The 27,683-nt window shown below is 35.5% G+C and overlaps 1 protein-coding gene across 1 annotated transcript; it reads left to right on the forward strand.

Annotated features, from left to right (window-relative positions):
- The first annotated feature begins 4,901 nt into the window (after window positions 1–4,901).
- On the forward strand, window positions 4,902–21,854 carry BLOC1S6 (biogenesis of lysosomal organelles complex 1 subunit 6). The gene is made up of 5 exons (XM_074289548.1): window positions 4,902–5,168; window positions 9,268–9,409; window positions 14,915–15,002; window positions 18,267–18,353; window positions 19,238–21,854. The coding sequence occupies exons 1-5, from the start codon at window positions 5,072–5,074 to the stop codon at window positions 19,367–19,369; spliced, it is 546 nt and encodes a 181-aa protein (XP_074145649.1). The 5' UTR covers window positions 4,902–5,071; the 3' UTR covers window positions 19,370–21,854.
- Window positions 21,855–27,683: the final 5,829 nt, after the last annotated feature.

Here is a 27,683-nt window from a genome sequence, read left to right on the forward strand (position 1 = left end):
ATGTGTTGTAGTAAAGATGGGCATTGAAGGTTTTTTTTTCCTTTTTGCTGAGGTAATTGGGGTTAAATGACTTGCCCAGGGTCACACAGCTAGGAAGTGTTAAGTGTTTGAATTCCTCCTGACTTCAGGGCTGATGCTCTATCCACTGAATCACTTAGCTGCCCCTGAAGTTTCTTCCAACTATCTAAGTCTATGATTCTTTAATTTTCTGTATCTGTTTCCTCCTCTGGAAAAAGAGAGGGCTGGACTCGAACATTTAAAAGATTTCTTCCAGTTCTGTATCTATGATGTCATGATTCTTGATTTCCATTCAGTAACTGCCAAAGTTACTATCACAATGAACATTTCTAGTATTCTTTTCAGATCCTTAGATTTTTTTCTTTGCAGTATTTATGTCTGAAAAGAGCACTCTGAAGTCTATAACAAGTACTGCTTTATTATTTCTTCCTGTCGTTTAGCAATTTTTAAGATGCTATGCAATTAATACACACATATCTGTACATTAGTACTGATATTGTTTTATTATCTAAGGTGTTTTTAAGAACAATTCAATTTCCTTGTTTGTTTTAATCATTCCTATCATAGTGTTTATCTAAGATCATAATACCTTCCACTGCTTTTTTAAATTCACCTAAAGCATGCTACATTTTATTCCAGTCCCTCATTTTAACTGTGTGAAGTTTTATGTTCCAACTGTTTCTTGTGTATTCTTTTTAAATGGATATATTTCATTTTCAATAATAGCACGTTCCTCTCTATATCATTTCCTCTCTTTTATCCCTCTTTCCTTACCAATAAAAAGATGGGGAAAGAAAGAAAGAGAATAAGAGCAATGGAAGTAATATATAATTAATTGGTGTGGTCTGATCCTATTCTTTTGCTAGAGAAGGGCACTTCATATGCTAGAGGAAGCTCAGGTTACTTTTTGCTTTTTCTCTTTCTCCTTTTAGCTATTCTTTATAATCAAGTTTCCATAGGTTTGTTTTGTTATCCTCCCTCCCTCTCTCTTTCTCTCTTTAATAAAGATTTTTTTTTTCAAAACATCTGCATGGATAATTTGACAACATTGACCCTTGCATAGCCTTGTGTTTCAGATTTTCTCCTCCTTCCCCCCCATCTCCTCCTCCCCTAGATGGCAGGCAATCCAGTATATGTTAAACATGTTAAAATATATGTTAAATTCAATATGTATAAACATATTTATACAATTCTCTTGCTGCACAAGAAAAATCAGATCAAAAAAAGAAAGTAAATGAGTAAGAAAACAAAATGCAAGCCAACAACAACAAAAAGAGAATGTTATGTTGTGATCCACATTCAGTTCCCACAATCCTCTCTCTGGGTGTAGATGGCTCTCTTCATCACAGGATCATTGAAACTGGCCTGAATCAGCTCATTGTTGGAAAGTCACATTCATCAGAATTGATCATCATATAATATTGATCGTGTATCATATAATATTGATCTTGTACAATGATCTTCTGGTTCTGCTCATTTCACTTAGCATCAGTTCATGTAAGTCTCTGCAGACCTCTCTAAAATAATCCTCGTGATTATTTCTTATAGAACAATAATATTCCATAATATTCATATACCATAATTTATTCAGCCATTCTCCAATTGATGGGAATTCTCTCAGTTTCCAATTCCTTGCCACTACAAAAAGAGCTGCCACAAATATTTTTGCCCATGGGGGCCCCTTTCCTTTCTTTAAGATCTCTTGGGGATATAGGCCTAGTAGAAACACTGCTGAGTCAAAGGTTTGATAATTTTTTGAACATAGTTCCAAATTGCTCTCTAGAATGGCTGGATCTGTTCACAGTTCCAACAATTTATTAGTGTCCCAGTTTTCCCATATCCCCTCCAACATTCATCCTTTTTCCTGTCATCTTAGTCAATCTGAGAGGTGTATAGTGGTATCTAAGAATTGTTTTAATTTGCATTTCTCTGATTAATAGTGATTTAGAGCATTTTCTCATATGATTATAAAGTTTTAATTTCTTCATCTGAAAATTATCTGTTCATATCCTTTAACCATTTATCAATTCATCAATTGGAGAATGGTTTGAATTCTTATGAGTCAATTATATATTTTAGAAATGAGGCCTTTATCAGGACCCTTAAATGTAAAAATGATTTCCCAATTTATTGCTTCCCTTCTGATCTTGTTTGTACAATAACTTTTTAACTTAATAAAAATTATCTATGTGGTATTCAATTATGAGTTCCAGTTCTTTGGACACAAATTCCTTCCTTCTCCACAGATCTGAGAGGCAAACTATCCTATGTTTTTCTAATTTGCTTATAACATCACTTTTTTTTTTTCCCCCTGAGGCTGGGGTTAAGTGACTTGCCCAGGGTCATACAGCTAGGAAGTATTAAGTGTCTGAGACCAGATTTGAACTCCGGTCCTCCTGAATTCAGGGCTGGTGCTCTATCCACTGCGCCACCTAGCTGCCCCCAACATCACTCTTTATGTCTAAATCATGAACCCATTTAGTTCTTATCTTGGTATGTGGAGCTAGGTGTGGGTCGAGCCCTAATTTCTTCCATACTAGTTTTACAATTTTCCCTGAATTTTTCGTCAAATAGTGAGTTCTTATGTCAAAAATTGGAGTCTTTGGATTTGTCAAACACTAGATTGCCATAATTATTGAATATTTTGTTCTGTGATCCTAACATATTCCACTGATCAACTATGCTGTTTCTTAGCCAGTACCAAATGGTTTTGATGACCACCTACTTTATAATAGTTTTAGGTCTGATACAGCTAGGCCACCTTCATTAGCATTTTTTTTTTCATTACTTCCCTTGAAATTCTTGACCTTTTGTTTTTCCAGATGAACCTTGTTACTATTTTTTCTAGATCTGTAAAATAGTTTTTTGGGAGTCTGATTGGTATGGCACTAAATAAGTAGATTAGTGTAGGTAGCATTGTCATTTTTATTATATTTGCTCGGCCTACTCATGAGTGAAGAGGTAACAGGGAACCAAAAGATGAGGTAAATACTTAATGGTGAGGTATATACCTCAATAGGATTAATTGAGGTCTAGTGGCAGGATTGGGATACAGGGAGTCTCATAGAGCTCCCCTGCAAACCCTTAGGATTTGGTGCAAAGATACACAGTTAAATGAGTTCTAAGGGCGGCGAGACTCCCCTGTAAATTAATTTACAGGCCCGAAAACCTAGATGGGTAAAAAGAGGTTTATGGCAAGGTTTGGAAGCAAGGTTAAGGTCTGGTTAGTAAAAGGTATTAGATAGAGGAAGATATTCGCTGAAAGCATTGGCGGGGACAGAGAGTCTGTGATGCAAAGCATCTTTGCTGGCATCTTTCAACTCTCTGACAAAGGATGATTCTACCTTTGCTGTTTTTATCAGCTTGAAGGGGCATATGGGTGGAACCCAGGTTGATTCCTGGAAGGCCAGATTCTTACAAGCCCAAAACCGGCTCAGATCTGGATCTCTCCCCTGGAACACAAAAGGGTGTAATCAAAGGTCAGTCCCAAAGGAAGTTGTAGATCAGACAAGGAATATCAAAGGGGCTGTCGCCCCCATCAATGAGCACTTGATATTTTTCCAACTGATCAGATCGGACTTTGTGTGGAACGTGTTTTGTAGTTGTGTTCATATAGTTCCTGACTTTGCCTTGGCAGACAGATTCCCAAATATTTTATACTAACAGTTATTTTGAATTATTCTCTCTCTTAAACTACCTTCTTTCTGTGCTTATTTTTTCTTTCATGGGACAGACTTGATCTTAATCCTTACATGATGAAGAGCCAAAGATGAGGCCTACCCTACCTCTGATACCTCTCTTTCCTTAATCTTGCCTCTGTGTGTGTGTGTATATATATTTAAAATTGAGTTTGATGTATCTTTATATCAAACACTACATGTCCAACCCTTCTTTGCCCAAGTCAGAGAAGTGAAGATCAAAAGATATTCAATTCTCAAATCCCCTTCAAATGCACGATGTAGTAGCATAGAGATCCCAATATGACAAGGAAAACAAGACAAGAAATCCCGGGTCACTTTAGGAATGGCGCCATTGGGAGGATGTGGCCCAACATCACAGAACATGTGAGAAAGAATGGGAATTCTCGGTGTTTCACGAAACAAGACAAAACAAGAAATCCCGGGTCACTTTAGTTATGGCGCCATTGGAGGATGTGGCCCAACATCACAGAACATGTGAGAAAGAATGGGAGTTCTCGGTGTTTCAGAAACAAGAGGTCGGCGTTGACCCCGGCAACCACTTCTCTCATCCATCCCCCTATGTCATTCACCCTACTCTTTCCTCCCACTCCACTTAACCAATTTTCTCTATACATTTATCTGTTGCTTCTTGCTCTTTGCTATCTTCCTCTCTGGGAATTTAGTTCGCTTTAACTGACAGTGACGTTACAATAAAACGCTGCCCCGTGACTTGGAGATGACCAGAGCCTCTGGGTTTTTCTGGGACACCTGTATTCTCAGGGCAGAACAGCAACATTCTGGAGCAGCCCCGAGACTAGAGCTCATTTCGGAGTTCTCGTGGCATTCCCGGATTTTACTAATTACAAAGTCAAGGGTCACATGATTCCACTGTGATATTACAAGGCCCGCCCCCAAGAGGCTAAAGGTCACCCGGGCTTAGCCAAGCGCGGAGATAACGGGCCTTTATCTCAAGTGAGGGAAGGCTAACACTTGATCTTTTCGAAGTTTCCGATTAAAATTTCCTGTTAAATGGTTCCTCCGTCCACTTCTGACCAAAAACAAACGTTCCCACTTTCACGGAGTTACTACCTTTCACCCAGGCGACTAACGAATGACTCGGCCGAATCTCGTGTCACGTGCCTTAGAGCTTCCGGTGGCACAAAACAGCGGCGCCCTGACGGCATTCCGGACCCCCCTTCACGTGACCAGCGTTTCCGTTTCTGCAGTTTCCTGGTGCTCCCGGAGTCCTTGTCCGTGCGGGCTGGAGACAGAGGCATTGCTGTCTCTGGCTGTCACCCGAGAGTTCTGCCTGATAATCCCTCTCCTTTCCTCTGCTGAAGCTGGCGCTTCCGACTCCCTGCTCCGCGGGAGCGATGAGCGTCTCGGAGCAGCAGCAGCCGCTGCCGCCGCAGGACCTGGCCCCGCCGGAGCCGCCGTCCCTCGGTCTGGGCTTGCGGCCGCCCGCAGTGAGTACGTAAGGGGGAGTGGCGCTGGGGTCAGGGGGCTCCTAGGGGTCCCAGGCTTGGGCTTCGCCGGCCCGCGTAACGTAGGGGGCGGGGGGCGCCTCTCCCGGCTTCCGAGCCGGAAGGGGGTCTTGTCCTGCTTCCTCCTCTTATAGATGGGGAAACTGAGGCCCAAATGACTTGCCTGAGGTCACGTGGGTAAGGAGCCCTAGGTGGGGTTGGAGCCCGGGTCCTTTGACTTCCGTGTCACTGCCCTCTCTACTGCAGGGTTCAGCTCCCTTCCCCCAGTGGGTGGAAATCTGCTTTTGAAAGTCTGCTGGAGAAATCAGTGCTGTGATGAAAGACCTGAGCCAGCTCTGAAGGTCTCCTTGCTTGCTCTGGCCTGAGCTGGGCTTACTGTGTCTGAATAGAAGCTTAATTAAACACTTCCTCTTCCTTCCCTACCCCTCCCCCCAAAAAAAAAAAGTTCTACAAAGTTATTTTATCTAATTCCAGGCTACTTGGCAAATATTTAATTTTAGATTTTATTTTGAAATTATGAGCTAAACAAGCATCAGCATACAAGCAGGCCATGAGAGAAAATTCAATATGAAACAATTTCTATTTCAAGAAAACCTGTGTAATAAATACTATACATTGTTTTCAAAGCTGCCTGGATTTTCTTGCTTCCTTGCTGGCTTTTGCTCTCTCTCTGATGTGTGTTTTTTTACTATTCCTTCCTCCTTTCCCTCCGAAAAAGCTACAGTTAAGAGTGGAGATGCATATATACACGTACATACACATAGATAATACAGACATAAACATACACTCACACACACCTGTGTTAGGTCATGTTGTGCTTTTTTCCTATCATCTTTCTCTCAAGGTGGGTTAGTGTTTTTCTCTCAAGTCTTTCCATGTTTCATGTTTCTCTAAATCAGCCAGCTCATCATTTCCTACACCACTCTGCATTCAGACAGCCTCTTTCTTCTTAGGGATCTGAGGTAAATTTTGGGTATTTATCATATTGTTGCTCAAAGTTGTTCTTAAAATGATACAGCTGTTATTGTTTGCAGTGTTCTTTCATTGTGCTCATTTTGCTCTTCATGATTTCGTGGAAGTCTTTCCATGTTTTTCTAAAATCATCGAGCTCATCATTCTTATAGCAGAATAATATTCTGTCATGAATGGATACCATAAACAGCTCCCCAGCTGATGGGCGTTTTTGTGATTTCGAGTTCTTTGCCACTAGAAAGAGATCTGATATTAATATTTTACAATGTATAGGTTCTTTTCCATTTCCCCTAATCATCTTGGGAAATAGACTTAATAACGATATGCTAGGTCAGATAACTTTTTGGGTGTGCACAATCCCAAAGTTGTCTCCAGAATGGGTTGGATCAGTTCAACATATCCACCAATAATCAATGTAAGGTCCAGATTTTTCCATACTGCTTCCAATATTTGTCACTATTCCCTTGTCATTTTAATCAGCAATGATTTAGATCTTTTTTTTTTTTTTTTTCCATATGACTATAAAGTGTTTTGATTTCTTAATTGGAAAACTGGCTGTTCATTTCTTTTGACCATTTGTCAGTTGGGGAATGACTCTGATTTTCAAAGATTTGACAAAATCCTTGGCTTTCTTGATATTCTTTTCTCCTGGCTTGATCATCATCAATCATCTGTCTCCTGCCCAATAAACAATGGGTCTGGGTCCTTTTTATAGGGCCAATGCTCAATCCCTGACTTCTGCCAAATTTCATTTGTTTCTAATTGCCTTTAATACTTCTCTTATATCCAACAGCCACCTCAAATTTAATATGACTGAAACCAAATCATTCCAGGTATAAAGGATTATAAGTAAAAAAGACAAGAGACATTAGTTCAGGGCCATTAAGTAATGGTCTAGTTTGAGTAGAAGAGAAATTACTTGAAGGGGAGTGATGACAGTTCAGGTTGGAAAGATAAGTTCATCATTTTAAGGGCCTCAAATTCCACACTAAGAGGTTTGGATTTTATTAGTAAGCCAGGGGCATCCAAATTTCTTTTCATTAGTTCACTACATTATCATACATGTGCAGGATTCACAAGTTTAACATTTAGTTTCAATTGCAATTGTTAATTAATGTCATAAGCCTGCTAGCATGACATCTAGTGATAATCAGTGTGTTGGAAATTTTTTCCCCCTAAATTCCCAAATGGGTTTTAACTTAAGGTTAATAGTCACTTAAAGGTTTTAAACCAATTGCAGAGATTTTTGAATAGCAATATGACATTGACCAGAACTGTACTTTGAATATACATTAGTTTAGTGAACTTAATATTGAGTATATTAGAACAACCAGGTTCTGGAGATAAAGAGGGAAGAGAATAAGTATTTATATAAGTAACTACTATGTGCCTGGCCTGTGCTAAGCACTTTGCAAATATTGTCTCATTTGATCCTCACAAAAAACCTTTGAGATAGGTGGTGTTATTATCTACATTTTACAGTTGAGAAAATTGAAGCTAATAGAATTAAGAGATTTGTCCAGGCTCATATGGCTGAAAAGTGTCTGCTTCCGTTTAGCTGTTAGACTATTAAAGTAGTTCTCACAAAAGGTAATTAATATTGGCTTGAAGTAGGGTAGTGACACTAGAAGTGGAAAAGAGAAGGCAGAGAGTAGAGACAACATTCAAAGAAAAAAAAAATATATATATATATGTAAGATATAACATCTGGTTGGCTGGAGGAGGAGGAGATGACGTGTTTGGCCTGTAAATGATTATGGTGTTAAGCATGAACAGAAATAGGGAAGTTTCAAAGTGCAGGTTTTGGGGAAAAGATTATTTCTCTGTAGGTGTATGGAGTATGGAGTTTGATGTGTTTGTTTAAGCCAGTGGTCCTCAAACTTTAAATAGGGGGCGCCAGTTCACTGTCCCTCTGACTGTTGGAGGGCTGGACTATAGTAAAAACAAAAGTTCACACTGTCTCCGCCCCTCAGTTCATTTGCCACAACCCAGCAGGCTGCATTAACGTCCTCAGCGGGCCGCATTTGGCCTGTGGGCCATAGTTTGAGAACCCCTGATTTAAGCAGTCGGAGATTTGTAAACACTTGGAATGATTTTCAGCATAACTTATTTAGGAGTAATTGTCTTATACTATTTGTGAAAGATGTGTGAATTGTTATAGATTTTTTTCTGGTCTTCATATGTTTGAGTGCCTATTATAAGTATAATACATCTAGCACTTTAATAAGAACTTTGGTGATATAAAAAAAAAAAAAAGGCATAATTTTATGCCCCAGAAAATATTTATAATCTAATTGGAAAAATGGGGCAACTGGATAGCACAAAGGATATAGTGCTGGGCCTGAAGTTAGGAAGACTCATTTTCCTAAATTCAAATCCAGCCTCAGACATTTACTAGCTGTGTGATCCTGGACAAGTAATGTAACCTTTTTTGGCTTAGTAAAATGAACTTGAGAAGGAAATGGCAATTATTCTAATATCTTTGCCCAGAAAAGTCCAAATGGAGTCACAAAGAGATCCAAATGAAATGACTGAACAACAAAAGGATTTGGGGAAACAGGACTAATACAGGCAGTTCATTAAATGCTTTATTTTACCAGTTGTCTTTATTTGATTGAAATGAGTTTGAAACATGTTAAAAATTGAAAAGAAAGAACTCTAATATTTTCCCAGTTCAGTTTTATACTTTTACCATCATTGTGCTGATTATAAGTGAAAGAAGGTACTGCGGTCCTAGGGAAAGAATATGGCTCTGGATTAAGAGGATTTGAATTCAAATTGTCCCCCAATCCATACTATCTGTATGATTTTGGGCAGGTCACTTAACTTCCTTGGGCTTCAGTTTCCTTATTTATAAAATGAAGTTTGACTAGATAATCTTTGAAAGTACCTTCTCCAGATGTATGAAATCTAGATGCTTGAAAATACTTTCTAAAATTATATTTTTGTTCAAGTATATTGTACTGTAGTTAACAAGCAATTATTAAATGCTGAAGAAAGAAGTACATTTATTTTACATTAGACTTAGCTTAAACTTTAGCTTGTTCTAGTAGAAAATTTAAGACTGAGTAAATCTCAACAGTTTCTTCAATTTTTTCCTGCTTGGGTCATAGGTTCAGGTGATGCTTCTCCCGATGAAGGACTAATGGAAGACTTGACTGTTGAAAATAAAGCTCTGGAGCAACTAGCACAAGGATTACTTTCTCATTATTTACCAGACTTGGAGAGATCAAAGCAAGCCCTACAAGAACTCACGTAAGCAAACCAGAAACTGTTATGAACTCATTTCTTCATCAAATGCATTATGCTTTATTTACTGAGAACATGGGAATGGAAATTGGGAGATTTGGACTTAATATAATATTCAGGAAGCCACTCTAAATCTGTTTCCTACTCTGTAAAATGGGAATTATATCTGTCTTGTTTGCCCCACAAGATTGTGAAGATCAGAACACATGTGAAAATGTTTTGTAAAATGTAAAGTACTGTTTTGCCTATACAGTTCTATCTAACTTGTGGTAACACAGCTGCTTTTGATGTAATCTTCAAGGATGTTTTTTAAAAATATTTAGTTTACAAGTACAAGTGGTAATAGAGTGCTTTCTAACTTAGCTACAAGAAATTGTGTGTTTTTTCTTCTTATTTTGGGAATCACAAGTAGAACCTGGAATTAACTGTAGTTGCCATTATTTTGTGAAATAATCCATTTGGTTATCTTATGGTAAAATTTGCATGTCTTAGTTTTAGAATAGAGTTTAAGGGAATTCCTCATAACATCTTTGCTTGAGAATGCAGATATTTCTAAGGATTCAGTGATTTGTTATTGTTAGTCATTTCAGTCGTGTTTGACTCTTTGTGATTCAATTTGGGGTCTTCTTGACAAAGATGTTGGAGTCACTTGCCATTTCCTTCTATAGTACGGTTTACAAATACAGAAACTGAGGCAAACAGAATTAAATGATTTGCCCAGGGTCTGCTCATTTACCTGTCCAGAGTCAATTAATACTTTGCTTTTTTAAAAAATGAGAGATGAGAGAGTATAGTCATTGTCTAGACATATATGGCCAAGAACAATAACTCACCTAGAAATCAGACTTACTCACTGTTTCATTAGGGGGGATAAAAACAACCTGAAATTTCTACTCAGAGTGAGAAGCTAAATATGTCTGACTGTTGCAGGCCAATGATTTATCTTAAAACTCAATTCAGGGGCAGTTAGCTGGTACAGTGGTGAGAGCACCAGCCCTAAAATCAGGACGACTCGAATTCAAATCTGGTATTAGACACTAAACACATCCTAGATGTATGACCCTGGCCAAGTCACTTAACCCCAATTGCCTCAACCAAAAATAAAAGCCTCTCTTCAGAAATGACAACATATCAGGTTAACAAAAGTGCAGCATTGTCAATACCCATTACATAATATCATTAGCCAATGATTTTGTAGGTTTTATACTTGGGCAATGATTAATTATGAGTCAATAATGATTTTTAAAAATTTATTTTTAAAATTTTCAGTAGTTTATTTTCCAAATACATGTAAGATAGTTTTCAACTTTATCTTGACCTCCTCTCTCCCCCAAACAGCAAATAATCTGATATAGATTAAGTATGTATGATCCTTTTAAACATTTTCATGTTTGTCATGTTGTACAAGAAAAATCAAAAGTAAAAAAATCATGAGAAAGAAAAAACAAACAAACAAACAAAACCCAAAATGAAAATACTATGTTTTTATCCATATTGGGTCTCCATAGTTCTCTCTCTAAATGTGGGTTGGAATTGCCTTGAATCACCATATTGTTGGGAAGACCCAAGTCCATCACAGTTGATCATCACATAATCTTATTGTTGTATACTATGTTCTCTTGGTTCTGTTCACTTCACTCAGCATTAGTTCATGTAGGTCTTCATAGGTTTTTTCTGAAATCAGTCTGCTCATCATTTCTTATTAAACAATAATCTATCATAAGGTATTCAACCATTTTCCAACTGATGATCATCCACTTGATTTCCATTTCCTTGCCACTACAAAAATGGCTGCTACAAACATTTTTGCACATGTGGGTCCTTTTCCCTCTTTTATGATCTTTTTAAGATATAGATACTGCTGAATCAAAGAGTATGGACAGTTTTATAGCCCTTTGGGCTTTAATTCCAAATTTCTTTTCAGAATAGTTAGATAAATTCACAACTCCACCAATAATGCATTAGTGTCCCAGTTTTCCCTCATCCCCTCTGACATTTATCATCATTTCTTGTCATTGAAACCAATTTGAGAGTTGTTAAGTGGTACCTTAGAGTTGTTTTAATTTGCATTTTTCTGATCAATAATGATTTAAAACATTTTTTCATATGACTAGAAATGGCACTAGTTTCTTCATTTGAAAATTGGCTGTTCATATCCTTTAACTGCTTCTCACTTGGGGAAAGACTCATTCTTAAAAATTTGAGTTAGTTCTCTATATATTTTAGAAATAAAGCCTTTATCAGAAACCCAGGATGTAAAAATTTCTACCCAGCTTTCCACTTCCCTTCTACTCTTGGCTGCAATAATTTTGTTTGTGCAAAAGCTTTAAAATTTAATATAATCAAAATTATCCATATTGCATTTCATAATGTTTCCTAGTACTTTGGCCATAAATTCCTTCTTTCTTTACAGATCTGACAGACTATCCTTTGTTCTCCTAATTTGCTTATAGTTTTATCATGAATTCATTTTGACCTTATTTTGGTATAGGGTGCTAGGTGTTTTAGTCAATGCCTAGTTTCTGCCAAACTATTTTCCAATTTTCCCTAGCAATTTTTGAGAGTAAGTTCTTGTCCCAGAAACTGGGGTCTTTGGGTTTATCAAATACTAGATTACTATAGTCATTGACTATTGTGTCTTGTGTAACCTATTCCATTGATCAACTACTCTATTTCTTAGTCAGTACCAAGTGGTTCTGATGATTGCCACTTTATAAAATAATTTTAGGTCTGGTATTGCTGGGCCACCTGACTGCATTTTTCCTCCCATTAATTCCCTTGGTATTATTGATCTTTTGTCCTTCCAAATGAATTGTGTTAATTTTTTTTCTATCCTATAAAGTAATTTTTTAGTGTTCAATTGGTATGGTACTGAATAAGTAGATTAATTTAGGTAGAATTGTAATTTTTATTATATTAGCTCAGCCTACCCATGAGGACTTGATATTCTTCTAATTCTTTAGATCTAACTTTATTTGGGTAAAAAGTGTTTTGTAATGAATAATGATTTTTGAGGTGCAAAATTTAATAAGGAGTTTTTTAAAAAGGAGTTTTATGATTAAATACTACAGTTAACAAACAAATGAACCTATTTCTTCAATAGCACAGAGTGTGGTTTTGATCCTGCAATGATGATTTTCAGTAGAATTTTGGAGCTGGATTTCCTTAGATGATTGGATCATCCTATTGGATGTAGGTATGAAGGGAGAACATGTTTTGGCCAGTGTGGCCTGGCTGGGTTTTTTTTTTTTTTTTTTTTAAATTTCTTAAAGTCAAAGAAAATGCATTTTGTGATTCTAAGTAGCCCTTGTATTGCAATAAGAACTAGTGATCTGCTTATTTTCAGCTTACAGACTAAGGGAACCTAGAATATATTTGAATTTAGAAAGAATAATGAACAGATCCCTTTATATTGTTGAAAGTGGATAATGCATATATGTTTGTAGTATTTTTGTAGTGTCTGAGGGGTCTTTGTTAACCTTCTTTAATGCTTATAATGTTTATAATAACCTCACTTTTTCCTGGATGCCCCAAATACTCTTTAAACAGCCAAACCATATAATTTGCTGAATAACAGTTACTTTGTTTCTTTAGAGCTAAGGAGCAGCACAGAGAAAGCTGTGTTTATGATCTTTCTATTTCTTTACAGATTTCATTATCAACAATCGTTTTGTAGAAAAAAAAAACTGAGTTAGAAATTGATAGTTTGGGGTTTTAATCTTGGCCCTGATACTCATTTATGTGAGTCAGCAAAAAACTTTTGGGTCTTAGTTCATTTTTGCAATGAATTCAAGGCTTTAATCTTTATAATTCTGTGATACTAAGTAGCCCTTCTGGCTTAGTGTAGGCTGAAAATCTTTTTGTTTTGTAACTTACTAAGGGTAAAGAGTCCCAGAATAAAATGTGATATATTAGGACTTGGAAGAACTCCTATTTGCTTATAGATGTTTATGCCCAGCCTTATGTCTTCATTCTTGGGAAAGGCAGGCAGAGGGTAGAGGAGTAATCATTTACTACTTTTGGATGGAAGCAGATTATTCAATGATTCATATTGAATAACCTAGGCATGGCATATATAAAATGAAAATTTAAAGATCGATCTTTACCATCTTAAGGATTTTGTAATTGTTTTACTGTGAAATTTATTGATGATTTAGGCATTTTCACTTAATTTGTCAGTGTAATTTAAATTGTTTTTTATTTTTCCCCAGGTTACATGTAAAAATAATTTTTAACATTCATTTAGAAAAATTTTTTGGAGATTCAAATTTTTTCTCTCCTTCCCTTATTTCCTCCCCCCTGAAGCAGTAAGCAATTTGATACAGATTATTCATGTTCAATCATGCAAAACATATTACCCTATATAATAATTTTTTAAAACTCCAAAGTTCTATATTATAATTTTGTTTTTAAATTTCATAAATTGCTGATTTCTATCTATAGGTTTATTTTTGAAATCTGTGGGGCAAGATATTGTGCTTTAGAGGGTTCTTCTAATTTTTTCTCACAATCATTCTAATAACATAGGTTGCCTAGGTAAGATAGCTTATCTGACTGCCACATCCCTCCTGGCTTCTGAACAGGTTGTTCCTCTTCTGAGGTCAGTAAATGGAGCAGTTTGTGGGAAGTCAGGTGAGCTTCTGGCCTGTAGGATGTATCACTTTTAAAGCTTCTTTACTTTTTTTATTTCCTTGACATGTTTTGCACTCTTTTTCTCTGAAAGTTTTAAAGAATAAATTGCACAACCAGATGACCTTAGGACCTTTTGGCTCTTTATATTTGACCCACGTTTCAAAGTATAGTGAGGTCATGTGAAAGGGAGTTGGAGCACTGTTTGTTTATTTTACTGAATAGACTTAGAATCATCCTCTTTGAAAGATCTAAGGGATTTAGAGATATTATTTAGTCTGATTCTTCTCTCTGCTCTCTTTTTTAAGGTAGATGATTTGTTCAGGGTCACCTGAGTAATTAGTGGTAGTCTCAAAAGAACTCTTGGTTCCTGGTAAACAGCTTTTTCTCTTCTATCAAATTGTGACTTGTAGCTTTGACTTCTTCCAATACTATAAATATAACTTAAAATATTTAAAATAGGAAGTTTTCCTATATTTGCCTTCCCAGTATGTTGTATTAATGGGAAGTATGCAAAACTAAGGATTTTAAGGAAGACAACTCAAAAGTGCATTTTCTTTTTGTTTCTGAGTTGATGGAGAGAGAGTAATGATACTTTAACTTTAAATTATTAAATTGACTTTAATGGGATCTGAAAACTGGAATTTGGCAAGAATAGGGGACAGTTGACTACTAGCTGCTTTCTGTTGTTTTGTTAAAGGTTTTACTGACAAAATAAACTTGGAAAAGATTAGATTTTCTCGAGACTTGTTCTCATATTCTTCCAAATTAATTTCAAGCTCATTGCAATAACCAACATTGAATTGTTAAATTGAAATATAGAATTTTAGTTGTTTTTTTCTTTTTTTTTTCAATCCTCATCTGTATTTGCTTTTGTTTCAGACAGAACCAAGTGGTATTACTAGATACATTAGAGCAAGAGATTTCAAAATTCAAAGAATGTCATTCTATTTTGGATATTAATGCTTTGGTAAGTCTGTTTTAGTGTATGTGTCTTAATAATATTGCAGTTTAACGTTAGCTGAATTAATTTTTCCAACCTAATATTGTTTAGAGGTAGAGGTTTCTCTACCTTTTTAGAATTGAAAAATGAGATCTTTGCAAAAACTCTTTAAAATTTTTTAATGTTTTATTAATATTTTTATTTTCCACAGTTACATTTTTTACATTTATTTTTAAAACTTTTTGAGTTCTAGATTCTCTCCCTTCCTTCTCATTCTCCCCCAATTGAGAAGACATGATAATCTCTGATAAGGTTAATATTTTGAAAGATAATTTGTTACATAAAAACCTAGTTATATTCTCATTTAAGAGTTTTTATAGGAAAGGCAGAGTCACGATGGTGAAGTAAAGACCGGGACTCACTGGAGCTCTCTTCTCTTCTAAGCCTCTTCAAACTTCTTTAAGTATTTAAAATAGGAAGTTTTAGAGTGTCAGAACCGCACAAAAAGATGAAATGGAACAATTTTCCAGGCAAAGACAACTTAGAAGGTCTGTAAGAAAGGTATATTGCAGCAAGGTGGGAGTCTAGCCAAGTCTCAGCCAGCACAGCCCTAGCCTCAGCAAACCAGGACTGGGCCTTGGGGCCTTTGAATCAGTGACAGCACTGCTGGTTTCCAGACCTCTCAGTCCAGAGACACCAAAGATGACTTGGAAGGTCAGCAGGAAAGAGTTCTCAGAGAGGAAGGATTGTTTTTTTTTTTCTTTGAATCCTCGGAGCCTAGATCAGTACCTTATACCTAGTAGATGTTCAATAAATGCTTGTGGAGTTGAATTTTCACTTAAATTGGTTAAACTAACTAATGGAATAGTCCCTGCTCCCTCCTCATTTTCTTTGAAATAAATTGTATTTCTACAAATATTTTACTTTTTGAAATTTATTTACATAAGTTTCTTTGGTTGTATTCAGCAGATATTTGGTTGTATTCAGCAGATAGTGTATAGTAGATCAAACTAGGAAGCTTTATATCCCTTCCTAAATGCAAACACTAGATGTAATAAAGTGACAGAAAGAAAATAGTGTCCTGGGTCTGAAGGGATAGGAAGGGAAATCCTCTTTGAGATATTTTTGTTCAGTGGGTCATGGGCCTTAAATACAACCTTTGACAAGAAGCGTGAAAAATCCTTGACTTTCAGCTAGGAACTGAAAATTGGAGAGCTAAGTTCTTTTTCTCTGTAGACAAAATTATAGTATGTCATTAGTTTAATTCATATGGCCTAAAGAATCTCTTCTACAATACCCCAAGAAATGATCCTCTTCTGGAGAGTTGTCAGGGTTAGAAATTTTTTTTGTGTATCTATCTTGAATCTCTTTGTCACATTGACTCCTTGCTCCTGGTTCTGTCTTCCAGGACAAGGAGAACAAATGTACATTCTTCTACATGGCAAGCCAGTAAAATACTTAAAGATAGCTATCATGTACCAAACTTCTGGAGCAGCCCTTGGGGAAATGATCTTGAGCCTCTTCATTGTCCTAGGAGATCCTCTCTCTCATTTCTCATTGTCTTTCTAAAATGTGTCATCCAGAGAACACTTGGTTTCAGTTGTATCCAACCAGGGCTGAGTATATTGAGACTGTTATTTCTTTTGTTAGTACTATCATTCAGTTCTTTTTTTTTTTTTTTTTTTTTTTTAACAGATTGAAACATTCTTTATTTCCCTATTTTTCACTTAATTTTTCTTAAGTATATCATTCAATTCTTAAGGTAGCCTAAGATTTCTTTAGGCTTTTTGGCTACCACATCAGTGTTTGCTATGTGGACTCTTAATATGTTAAATTTGCAATTCACTAAATTCTACTAGATCTTTTCTCAATGAGTTATCATCTAGCCAAGCTCTTCCAGTCTACTAAGATGAATTGTACTTTTTCTTTTTGAAATCAAATAAGTGTAAGTCTTCACATTTTGATTTTAATTTCATTTGATTAGATTCAGGCCACTGTTTTAGCTGATTTAAATATTTTTGCTTCTGACACTGTGTTTGTTCACACTCCTAATGTTTCATTTGTAGTTTTGATAATTATGACATTTGTGCAGTATTGTTTCTGGAAATAGTGTTGACTTTAGAGTCAGAAATTCTTCTAATCTTCCCTCTGGTTACTACCTCTATGACATTTTGGACAAAACATTTAACCCTTCTGAGCTTCAATTTCAACTTTAAAATAAATGGGTTGGACTAGAGGACCTCTGAAGTACCTTTAAGCTTTAAATTTATGATCCTGTTACATTATCCAAGTCATTGATTAAAATGTTAAATAATACAAACCTTACTACATTCCTAGAGCATGCCACTAGAGATCTTCCTTTGAAGTTTACATTGAACCATTAAGGTCAACTCTAGATGCAGACACATGTAGATAAGGAACATAAAACCAATAATTACTAAGGCCTGATTTGAATATACTATCAGAAGGTTAAGTTGCAATTTCTGATTCTTGTTAATCTGGACTATTTTCTTGACAATTCTTCCTTTTTCTTCTTTTTCCTTCACCCTTTCTAAGGAAAAATTGCTTTTCTTCATCCACCTACACCTACATTACTTCTTAATCTTCTCTAATTTGGGATCCTGCTTTTTCAGGAAATCTAGTCATCTTTAAGATATTGGAGGCTATCCAGGAAGGAACCTTTCCATGGGCATATGTAGCTCCTTAATTATAGCTCAGGAATAATATTGTGCCTAATCATAGGTAGGAAAGTCCAATCTTATTCCAAACTGATGTTTCTTGGGTTATTGAAGAGGATCATAAGATCAGGCAGTACTATTCTAGTTCTATAACTTAGTACTTCTTGTCAGACATTTAAACTAACCTTTGGGGATTTTGACTTAAGTTAGTGAAATGTAGGCATGAATTTTAAAATATTTTCAGCTTCTTCTGAATGTAACTAATAGCAACTGAGTATTAAGTAAAACAATTTAATTCTAAATAGGATACCTATTTGTGCAACGACTAATTTAATTGTATAGCAGATTTTAAATAAAGAAATGTTTTTCCATCATACAGTAGATATTATATTTATTGTGTACCAGTGTCATCTCTATTCTCCCTCCTCCTACCAATGGCTTTTAAAGTATTGCATGTGGCTTTTAAATGTGATTGTAGAGTATAATTAAAACATGAAGATAATGGATCACAAAACTGGTCAAATTTAGGAACTTGAGATTTGTACCACAAATTTGTTTGGCTATTCTAATGAATTTTTAACTTGAATCATAATTTAGTTTTTCCCATTTTAAGTTTACAGAAGCTAAATACTATCACAACAAGTTAGTGAATATAAGAAAAGAGATGCTGATGCTTCATGAAAAGACATCAAAGTTAAAAGTGAGTTGAGTAACTTTTAAATATATTTTAATTAGTTGGAGAGATTTAATGCTGTTTTCCTTTTTTGTTGAGGGTTCCTAATAATAAACTTTTAGATACTTAATGATACTTTTGTCATATTTACATTTTGAATGAATTGAAAGTGATGTTTTTATTTATGTTTTTTTAATTTATTTTTTTAATTTTATAATTATACATTTTTTTTGACAGTATATATGCATGAGTAATTTTTTTATAACATTATCCCTTGTATTCATTTTTCCAAATTTTCCCCTCCTTCCCTGATGTTTTTATTTATGTAATATCACATAAGATTTATTGATCTTATAATATTTATAATAAAGATACTGTGAATTACTAGATACTTATAATTATAGCAATGTTGATGAGTTTTAGAATAGAGCTTGTTCTCTGATTATGGAGCTTCTAAGTACTCCATTTAGTTGAGATATTCAAGCAATTAAGCAGTTCCTTTGAGACAGAGAATCTTTATAATAAGATAGACTATTGGAATTTACTTAAGATTATATGAAACAATTGAATTTATGCAAAAAATTAAGTCTGAATGTGGAGAAACAACACAGTATAGAGACTTCACTGTTTTGATATTAGGAAGACCTGTTAATAACATCAATTCCTTCTTTGACACACTGTCTTGATCAGCTAGGGCAGGTCTTTTTCTGTGTCTGAAATGATTGAGTTTCAGAGCAGGTGTTGACTTCTCACTAGGAGTTTCTTATACAGATGAAATCAAAGGTCTAGACCAAAAAAAAAAAAAAAATGCCAGTCATAATAATGTTTTTTCTGCTTGTTTAGTGGTGAAGTATTTAATTAAACCTTGATGCTTGTTATAGTTCCTTGTTTTTGTTTCTTTTCTAACTTAGAAAAGAGCACTTAAGCTCCAACAAAAGAGACAGAAAGAAGAGTTGGAACGGGAACAGCAGCGAGAAAAAGAATTTGAAAGAGAGAAACAGTTAACTGCTAAACCAGCTAAAAGGATGGAAAAAAAAACCTAAGCAGCACTTATCTTGTTAATGTATATATGTTTATTTTTATATGTATATATGTATGTGTGTACATATTCTTTCCCCTTCCCCTAATCCATATTCTTTGGATTTAAGAGAGTTTGATTGGTAGGATCAGTTTGATGTGTAGTGCCTTATGCCATTGTTCAGAATTCTAATGTGTTTTGCACTCATTGAATTGCCATGTTTTCATTCTAGTCATTTAGGATGCCATGTTTTTTATTGGTTGTCAAAATGTAAAACTATTGTAATGTTTAACTTTTTTTCATCTTAGCTTTTTCCTAAAAAAATCAACTGCATTTTTGCCTCAATACATTTAATGATAAAATGGTTTAATATCATTCATTTTACATTTAATAAAAGTACTACTTTGTGTAGTGTCCTTAGGGTTGAAAGAGTAGTCAAGGTTCTGTTACTGAACGCATACAAAATTTTAAATTTGTTTTTTGCTTATTGGAATGCCTTGCCCCCCAAAATGGTGATTTTTGATTCTCAGCCTCATGATTAAATTTTTAAAAATCCATTGCTTTTGTTAAGAAAGAACTCTATTGATGTTGTTATGCCAATTGCCTAACAATACATGTCATTGACAGGAGGTGATTTTTGTAAAGCCTGTGTGAGTGTGTAGAAATTTTTTCATGGGAAAATTTAACACAGGAAATAAAGGCACGATGGCATCTTTGATATAGGAAAGTGAGTAAAAGAAAACAAATTGTCTTTATAGAACAGAGACCATGTAATTTTTTTTTTCTCCCACCAATTTTAGGCCTCATATATCATTATTGATGTAAAATCTTTTGTATTTTAAATTGGGCTATTTGATCTGTAAGCTGGTATTGTAGGGGTACTGTAGTACTCTGACTATTGACTTCCTTACTTGAACATTTATGATATTTAATAAGAGTTTTCAAGCACTGAAATGATAATCAAGTAGATATGGATACTTAGGGCCCATTTCTTGACTCATCGGTATGGTCTCTAGCTTTGTCTTATGATTTTCTGTGCCTCATTAGTACTTACCTTATCATTCCATCATTTCATTTTTAAACTTAAAATGATGTGTTGCCTACCCATTTTATGATGATGCTAATGGATTGGAGAAGGTAAGGGAAAATATTTTGAATTCTTTTAAGAAAGATACACACCATTGTGAAGCTTAAATCTTTTTCAAAATTGTTTGAGTCTCACAAGGAAATACTAAGTGGGAAAAATTGTAGTTTCACTTTTTAAGATCCAGAGTGTGCATATCCCTTTTTTAATACTAAGGGGTATTTGACAGTTGTCTAATCTCTATCATATAGGGAATGAGCAGAAACCTGGAAGGGTATGTGATTAGAATATATGGCTTTTCTAATTCACATGACAATTTGCATATATTTTTTATTAAACTAGAATCTACCTCTGGTCACATATCAGGCTAATACAGAAGGAGAGGAAAATATTTGATTTTGGAAGAATACCAAAAAAAAAAAAAAGGTCCATTTATATCCTTTGATTATTTTTCTTCTCAAGTTAATGACTAATCACAGTACACACCTATCTGACTTTTGACTTTAGACTTGTGAATGTTAAGTTTCACATGGCCAAATGTTGAGATCTCTATGCAGAAATTACATGGATAAATTTTAAAATTTGCAGAAAAAATATGACAAAAATTTCTGTGTATAATTTGGTAGAGTTGAGTGATCTTAAGTTATTGAGCTAGTTTAAAATTATGATATATCCCACTGTTGTGTGATCAGTTCTATTAGCTGCCTACTTTAAAAATTTTTTTTTTCAAGAAAGACTTTAATACTGAACTCTTAACAAGTAGTAAATAGATTGAGCATTCTGAGTTGCATGAGTTATTCATTTAATTTGCCATATTAAAATAGTTGATGTGTTTGCTATGTATGGCAAGGCACTTATGGTTTACTTTTTTGTATTTTAATAACTTGTGTAGCAAATTGAAAAGCTGATATGTAAGTAACCAACCATTTTTAGGTTGTAAGTCAAAAAGTACAATTATTTAGTAATTGAAACAAAGCTTACAGATTTAGCTTTTCAAAATATTACATAGCTCTTGAAGTTTATATAAGAATCTAAGTGTATAATAAATTGAAAGTTACTAACAAATTTAAGTTACTATATTGAGCACAAAACCAATAAAAAAGCAATGACTTGATCCTTAGAATCTTTTCAGTATACCTTAAAAAAATCCTTCCCTTTATTTCAAAACTATATCATGGATATACTGAGGATTATTTTGCTTTTACTTGTGAAATTTTAAAAATACTGACTTTTCAACCAGGTCTCATATAGTTTTTACAGACATTGAATGTAATTCAAGTTGTGCAGGTACTGAGATTTTTTTTTGATAGTTGTCAAAAGTTATTCTAAGTATACTGTATATTCCTTCATACATTAGTCTGGTTTTTCAGCTTGTAAAACAAGGAATATTTTTTACATGTTTAATAAAAAGTGGCTTATGATGAAATTTTATGATGTGCTATTTATTAAATATACTTTGATCCAGCAGTTCTCATAAACTGCAGTTGTTGAAATACTAATTCTGTGTCCTTCCCTCCTCCCCTCCCCTCCACCTTGCTTTTCTTCCCTTTATTTTTTCCATTCATCAGTCTTCCAAATTTATACAGATTTTATGTAACTATTCAGGAATTATTTTTCAAAAGGTCATAGGATGTTCTATTTCAGCTAGACCAAAAGATTCTGTGGTATTTGGGGACTTTTGCTCACACTAAGAATAACAGCTGCTACATGGCCTAAAACAGAATAAAAGTACAATCTGAGTGAAGTTTGGAGGTTGTGGTGACAATGGCAAGTTCTGACCTTGTTCTGCACAACTTGATGACAAATATAATCAACCTGATGAATTTCTGATATGTTACCCATCCTCTCAGACTGTAAATATATTCAAAGGTATATTTCAGGAAGCCTTTAATGCCCAGGTTTAGAAATGTATCAAAGCTGAAATTGACTTAACACATTTCATGGGTTCACCATTATCCTAGACTTGTTTTACTAGCCAATTGGAAGAGATATGCAAATGAATTGGCAGTGATGAGGTAAGCTTTTAGCATCATAATCAAATATTTATTGAGCTGCTAGTTATATCCAAGACACTGTGCTATATAGTCTTCAGGGGGATATGAAAAATATAAGATGATATAAGAACTGGAGGGCCCCAAACTTAAATCTATTTGAGGAGACATGAAATGTATATGTGAAAAAATAGCTACAATGTAAGTACCAAATGAGTGGTATTACAATTATAAAAGTTACAGTTTTATATATGAACTTGGAATGTCTTAAATGCTATTATGATGGTCAGATCACTGCTTCCAGGCCACCTCTGCCCTGTCACTTAGCAAGTGGCAAAATGAACCCTTTGTGTTATTTTTTGGTGTGATAGCTTTTTTTTTTTTTTTTTTTTTTTTTTTTTGGAGACTCGGGGACCAAAACAGATTCTAGTGGCTCCAAAGAAACTACTCTCCAACTGAGATAGAGATATTAGATTTTACATTATAACGTCCATCAACTTTAAGCAAAATAACTAGCTTGACAGAAATGCTGATGGGATGGAAAGCCATGGAATAGTCCCAGTAGATGATTGAGGAGACTTTTGAATATGAGATGACAGTGGGAATAGTTCTGTCCTAGAACCCAATGCTTGGGACTAGGTTCATTACCAATTTAGGTTATGACTGGCATATCAGGCTTATGATAGATGACATTTGCTGCCATCTGCTGACTATATAGTATCTTTCCCTATACTTGTACTTATATTGTAATCTATAATCTATTTTATTACAACTGGGCATGGTGAGATTTTAGCCATTTAAAAGATTTTGTGATCTGAACTTTATTTTATTTTTTTTAATTGAAGCTTTTTATTTTCAAAACATATGCAAGGATAATTTTTCAATATTAACCCTTGCAAAACCTTGAGTTCCAATCCCCCCCCCCCTTTTCCTCCCCCATCCCCTCCCCTAGATAGCAAGTAATCCAATGTATGTTAAACATGGTAAAAATATGATCTGAACTTTAAAAACAACACCATCACTACTATCAAAATCCAACCCACAACTTGTTTGGGATTATTTGAAACATATGGAAAGGTTTTTAAAATAATCTCTTGTCTGAATTGGACTATTTCATTCATCAAATAAGATTAGTTTTTTGTATTAACAGATGTTAAAGATTTTATGAAGCACAGAACAATTAAATAGGATGATTAATTATCTCATCATAAAGGACTAAGGATATCATAAAGGGCCAAGTTATGTAATATGAACAATTGGAAAATAGGATCATATACAATAGTATTTGCAGATCAAAAGAGCCAAGTAGATTTTATATGTTACACTGCCATCTAGTGCCTTTTTCTAATTCCTCTCTAAGGCTCTGACTTACCAGAATTTGTCTCAATTTCCTTTTATGCCCCTGCAATAATTGGTATGTGAATTGATTGTCATTACAATATTAAAGAGCTTCAACAAATTTTCTGTACAACTTGGACTTTAAACATTAAATTTGGAATAAGTATTTGAAACGTGGAAACTTTTTTCAAAAGCCTAAAATCTGAACCCTCTTCAAATTTTGTGCTCCTTCCTGACTCCCACATAAACTCAAGTCTAGAATGTATTTTTCTACTCAATTCTGACTGAAAGGGTATTTAGCTTCTTTCAAAGCATCAAACGTACCACTGCTGTAGGGAAATCTAGGTGATGATGCTTTCTTCCACTTGAAATGAGCTTATTTTTGCTTATCTGGAGAGATGTTACATCCCTTCAGTAGAATGTAGATAGTTTTGTCTTTGTATCTTTAGTGCCTAACAAAATGTGCAGTATCTTGCACATGGTAGGTGTTTTAGAAATAGGGAGCCAGTGAAGTTTTCTGAGCAAAAGAGTGATATAGTCAGATCTGTGCTTTGGGAATATTAAGTTGGTGACTAGTCTCAGAGGCCTGATTGAAGAGGGAAAAGTAAGTGGAAGCAATGACTTTTTTTTTTTTTTTTTTTTTTTTCCTGAGGCAATTGGGGTTAAGTGACTTGCCCAGGGTCATCCAGCTAGGAAGTGCTAAGTGTCTGGGGTCATATTTGAACTCAGGTTCGCCTGACTTCAGGGCTGGTATTCTATCCACTACATCAACTAGCTGCCCCCAGCAGTGACTTTTGAGAACAGTTTTAATAGAATGGTGAATGCAGAAGCCAAATTGTGGAATGAAGGAAACCTGGGAGGTCAGGAAGTGAAGAGGGAGAGAATTTCACATAAAGGAAATAGCCAGTGAAAATGCATTGAGTTGGGAGATACAATGTCATGTAGAAGGGACATCAGGAAGGTCAGTGTCACTGGATTGGTTAGTTGTTGTCCTTTGTTCTCAAAGAGGACTAAAATGATATCATTATGTTAGAGTTGTATTACAGTGTGTCTGATTGTGGCTAATCAGATCAATACAAATTCTGAATGCCTTGCCACAGGACAGACACAAATACTTCCTATTAACATCTGGGATGGCTTCTCTGACTTTGTGTATCTCTTATTTCTTCCGAGCTAATTCAATTCTACTTTGCTTATAGAGCGCAGCATCTTCTCTAATGAGGGCACACCATGCTGGGTGATTCTGTGCCAGTGTTTTCCATGTTACATTCAGTTCTAAAGGGACCTTGACAGTGTCCTTATATCACTTTTTCCGACTACTTTGTGAGCATTTGCCCTGTGAGTTACCCATAAAATAATTTTTTTTGGCAAGCGTACATTTGGCATTCAAACAATGTGGCCAGCCCAGTTGAGTGGTGTTGCTGCTGTAATGTTTGGCAGTTTAGTTCGAGAAAGGACCTCAGTGTCTGGTCTCTTCTGCCAGGTGATTTTCAGACTCTTCCTAAGACAATTCAAGTGGAAGTGGTTCAGTTTCCTGGCATGATGTTGATATGCTGTCCAGGTTTCACAGGCACACAACAATAAGGTCAGCACAATTTCACAGTGATGAAGTTTTGAATGCTGTGCATAAGTTCTCTTACCTTTGCAGTATACTTTCCAGGGATGTCCACATTGATAATGACTGACACTTGCATTGCCAGGGTTAGCTTGGTGTTTTGGAGTAAGAAGGAGTGTAGGAGAGGAGAGGTATTGGATACTGGATAGCAGAGACTGGAAGGAGTAATGTGTAAGAAGCATGGAAATGGGCCAGGGAAAGGTTTTAAAAACCAGAGAAAGATATATAAAGGATAAGAATTTTGAACAACATCTTTAGCCCTTCTTGCCAAACTTGAATAAAATCTTTGTTCTGCTATTGAAGATAAAAGGAAAAGGAGAAAGCATCCTTATTAATAGTGGGTTTGAGAATGATCGACAGGTATGGCCCTTATCTTAGACATAACCTTTAAAAGTAAGAGCAGACACAAAAATAGAACCAAAGTTGAGAGGAACCTCACAGATTGGATTTTGTTACCTGGGGTGGGGGGCAGTTGGTGGATAGAGCACATGGCTTGGAGTCAAGAAGACTCCAAGTTCAAATCCAGCCTCAGACTCTTACTAGTTGTGCTATCCTGTGCAAGTCACTTAGCTGTTTACCTCATCTGTACAATGAGTTAAAGAAGGAAATGACAAACCTCTCTAGTATCTTTGCCAACAAAAGCCCAAATGGGATGATGAAGATTTGGACACTGCTGAAAAATAACTAATCACCAGAAGGAAAGCCTGTGGATCTTTGAAGCCTTTCTGTAGAACTATGAAACCATCCCTAGGTCCTGAGATGATTGAGGCTGGCAGCAGTGGTAGAGCAGCCAGGAACCAGCTTGGAGTTTCAAAATGAGAGCCTGTAGTGGAGTGATCTGTCCTTATCAGTGACAGGAGTAGTTTGTAGACAACACTAAGTTCTTTGAGACTTTTTCAAAGAAGAGGATTAGTTTCTGGATCATGTATAAATGCTATAAGATTAAGCAGGAGCTAAGGATTATCAAGGAACAGAGATATAAGATGGAGAAGGAAAGTCAGACGTTGCCCATTCACTCATTAATCCTGACAGACAAGTAGATAGACTGTAGGTTTGAGAAGGTTGATTCTAGTTACTCTCCATGCTTTCTCTTATCAGGGTGACTCAGTCCTTGAGTACTGCTACTCTGTTATTACTACTGCTGTTGCTAGCATTTATATAGCTCTTTAAGATTTGGTAAATGTTTAAAAATATTTCATTTGATCCTCATAACTATGGTAAGTATTATTCCTGTTTTACAGATGAAAAAATTGAGACAAAGGTAAAGTGAGCGGTCCCCAGTCATCTAGCTATTAAATGTGTGAGACTGGATTTGAAGTTAGGTTTTCCTGCCTTCAGGTCTAGTACTCTACCCACTGTGGGACTGCTGTTCAAGAAAGACAAGACCCATTTGGAGAGGGAAAGCAAAGAATAATCATCATCCTGGGTTTTTTTTTTTTTTTTTTCTTTCCATTTTTGAATAGTCATCCTGGGTGTTGTGTTTTTTTTCTCCCATTTTGAGGTTTTTGGTTGGGTTTGATAAAGCCTGACCTATTTTTTGGTATATTGTAACACTGACTTGCTTGCATGAGAACAGATGATGTCTTTGTCCTTATCTGGAGATAACAGAATATTTTGGGGTAGGATATTTAGAATTGGGGGAATCTGGAAAGGCTTTTTTTCCTCCTTTTTTTCTTTTTAAGGATATAGCAAGGGAGTTGCAAGGAGTTCCAAAGGTTGGAGATGAGGAGGCTGAGCACAGCCCAGAGTAGGGGGGAAGGGGAGAAAATAGGAGAGGGAAAGGGGGGAACATAGATAAGAGAAGGAAATATCATGTCTAGAGAAAAATAAATAGGCCAATTTGACCTCAGTGAAGCGTTTGGAGTACATGAGAAGCAAAGATGTGTACTCAGCTTGCAAAGATAGGCTGAAGGCTGATTGCATAGGGAGCTAATTGCCAGAAAGAATCCACTTTATCCTAAAGGCAATGGGATATCCCTGAAGCTTCTAGAACAGAGGAGTGACTGGCACTCTCAGAGGTTTGGCATCATGACATTACATTCCTTGGCATCCGTTCCTATGGAAAGTTCTCTTTTAACTCTTGGACTCAGTGGTCCTAGAGCTACACTCTTTAAGTACTGCTTACCATCCCTTGCCATTTCCAGATTCTCCCTCTCTCTGACTTCTACTCTGCAACCTCTCATTTAGATTTATGCCATGCAAATTTATCTCCTAATTCCGAAATTTGTTTTACCTGATTATGATCCCCTTTCATTCTTTCTCAGTGCCTTTCTTTTCCTAAACCTATTCATCCTCACCTTGATTTGCTTCT

This window comes from Sminthopsis crassicaudata, chromosome 2, assembly GCF_048593235.1.
Source record: "Sminthopsis crassicaudata isolate SCR6 chromosome 2, ASM4859323v1, whole genome shotgun sequence".
Lineage (NCBI taxonomy): Eukaryota > Metazoa > Chordata > Mammalia > Dasyuromorphia > Dasyuridae > Sminthopsis > Sminthopsis crassicaudata.

Excerpts from the sequence above, each read along its gene's own strand:
- BLOC1S6 (XM_074289548.1), top strand. The coding sequence starts at position 5,072 with ATGAGCGTCTCGGAGCAGCAGCAGCCGCTGCCGCCGCAGGACCTGGCC. Across the intron at positions 15,003-18,266 it reads TTTTGGATATTAATGCTTTG|TTTACAGAAGCTAAATACTA; the intron begins GTAAGTCTGTTT and ends TCCCATTTTAAG. Across the intron at positions 18,354-19,237 it reads AAAAGACATCAAAGTTAAAA|AAAAGAGCACTTAAGCTCCA; the intron begins GTGAGTTGAGTA and ends TTTCTAACTTAG.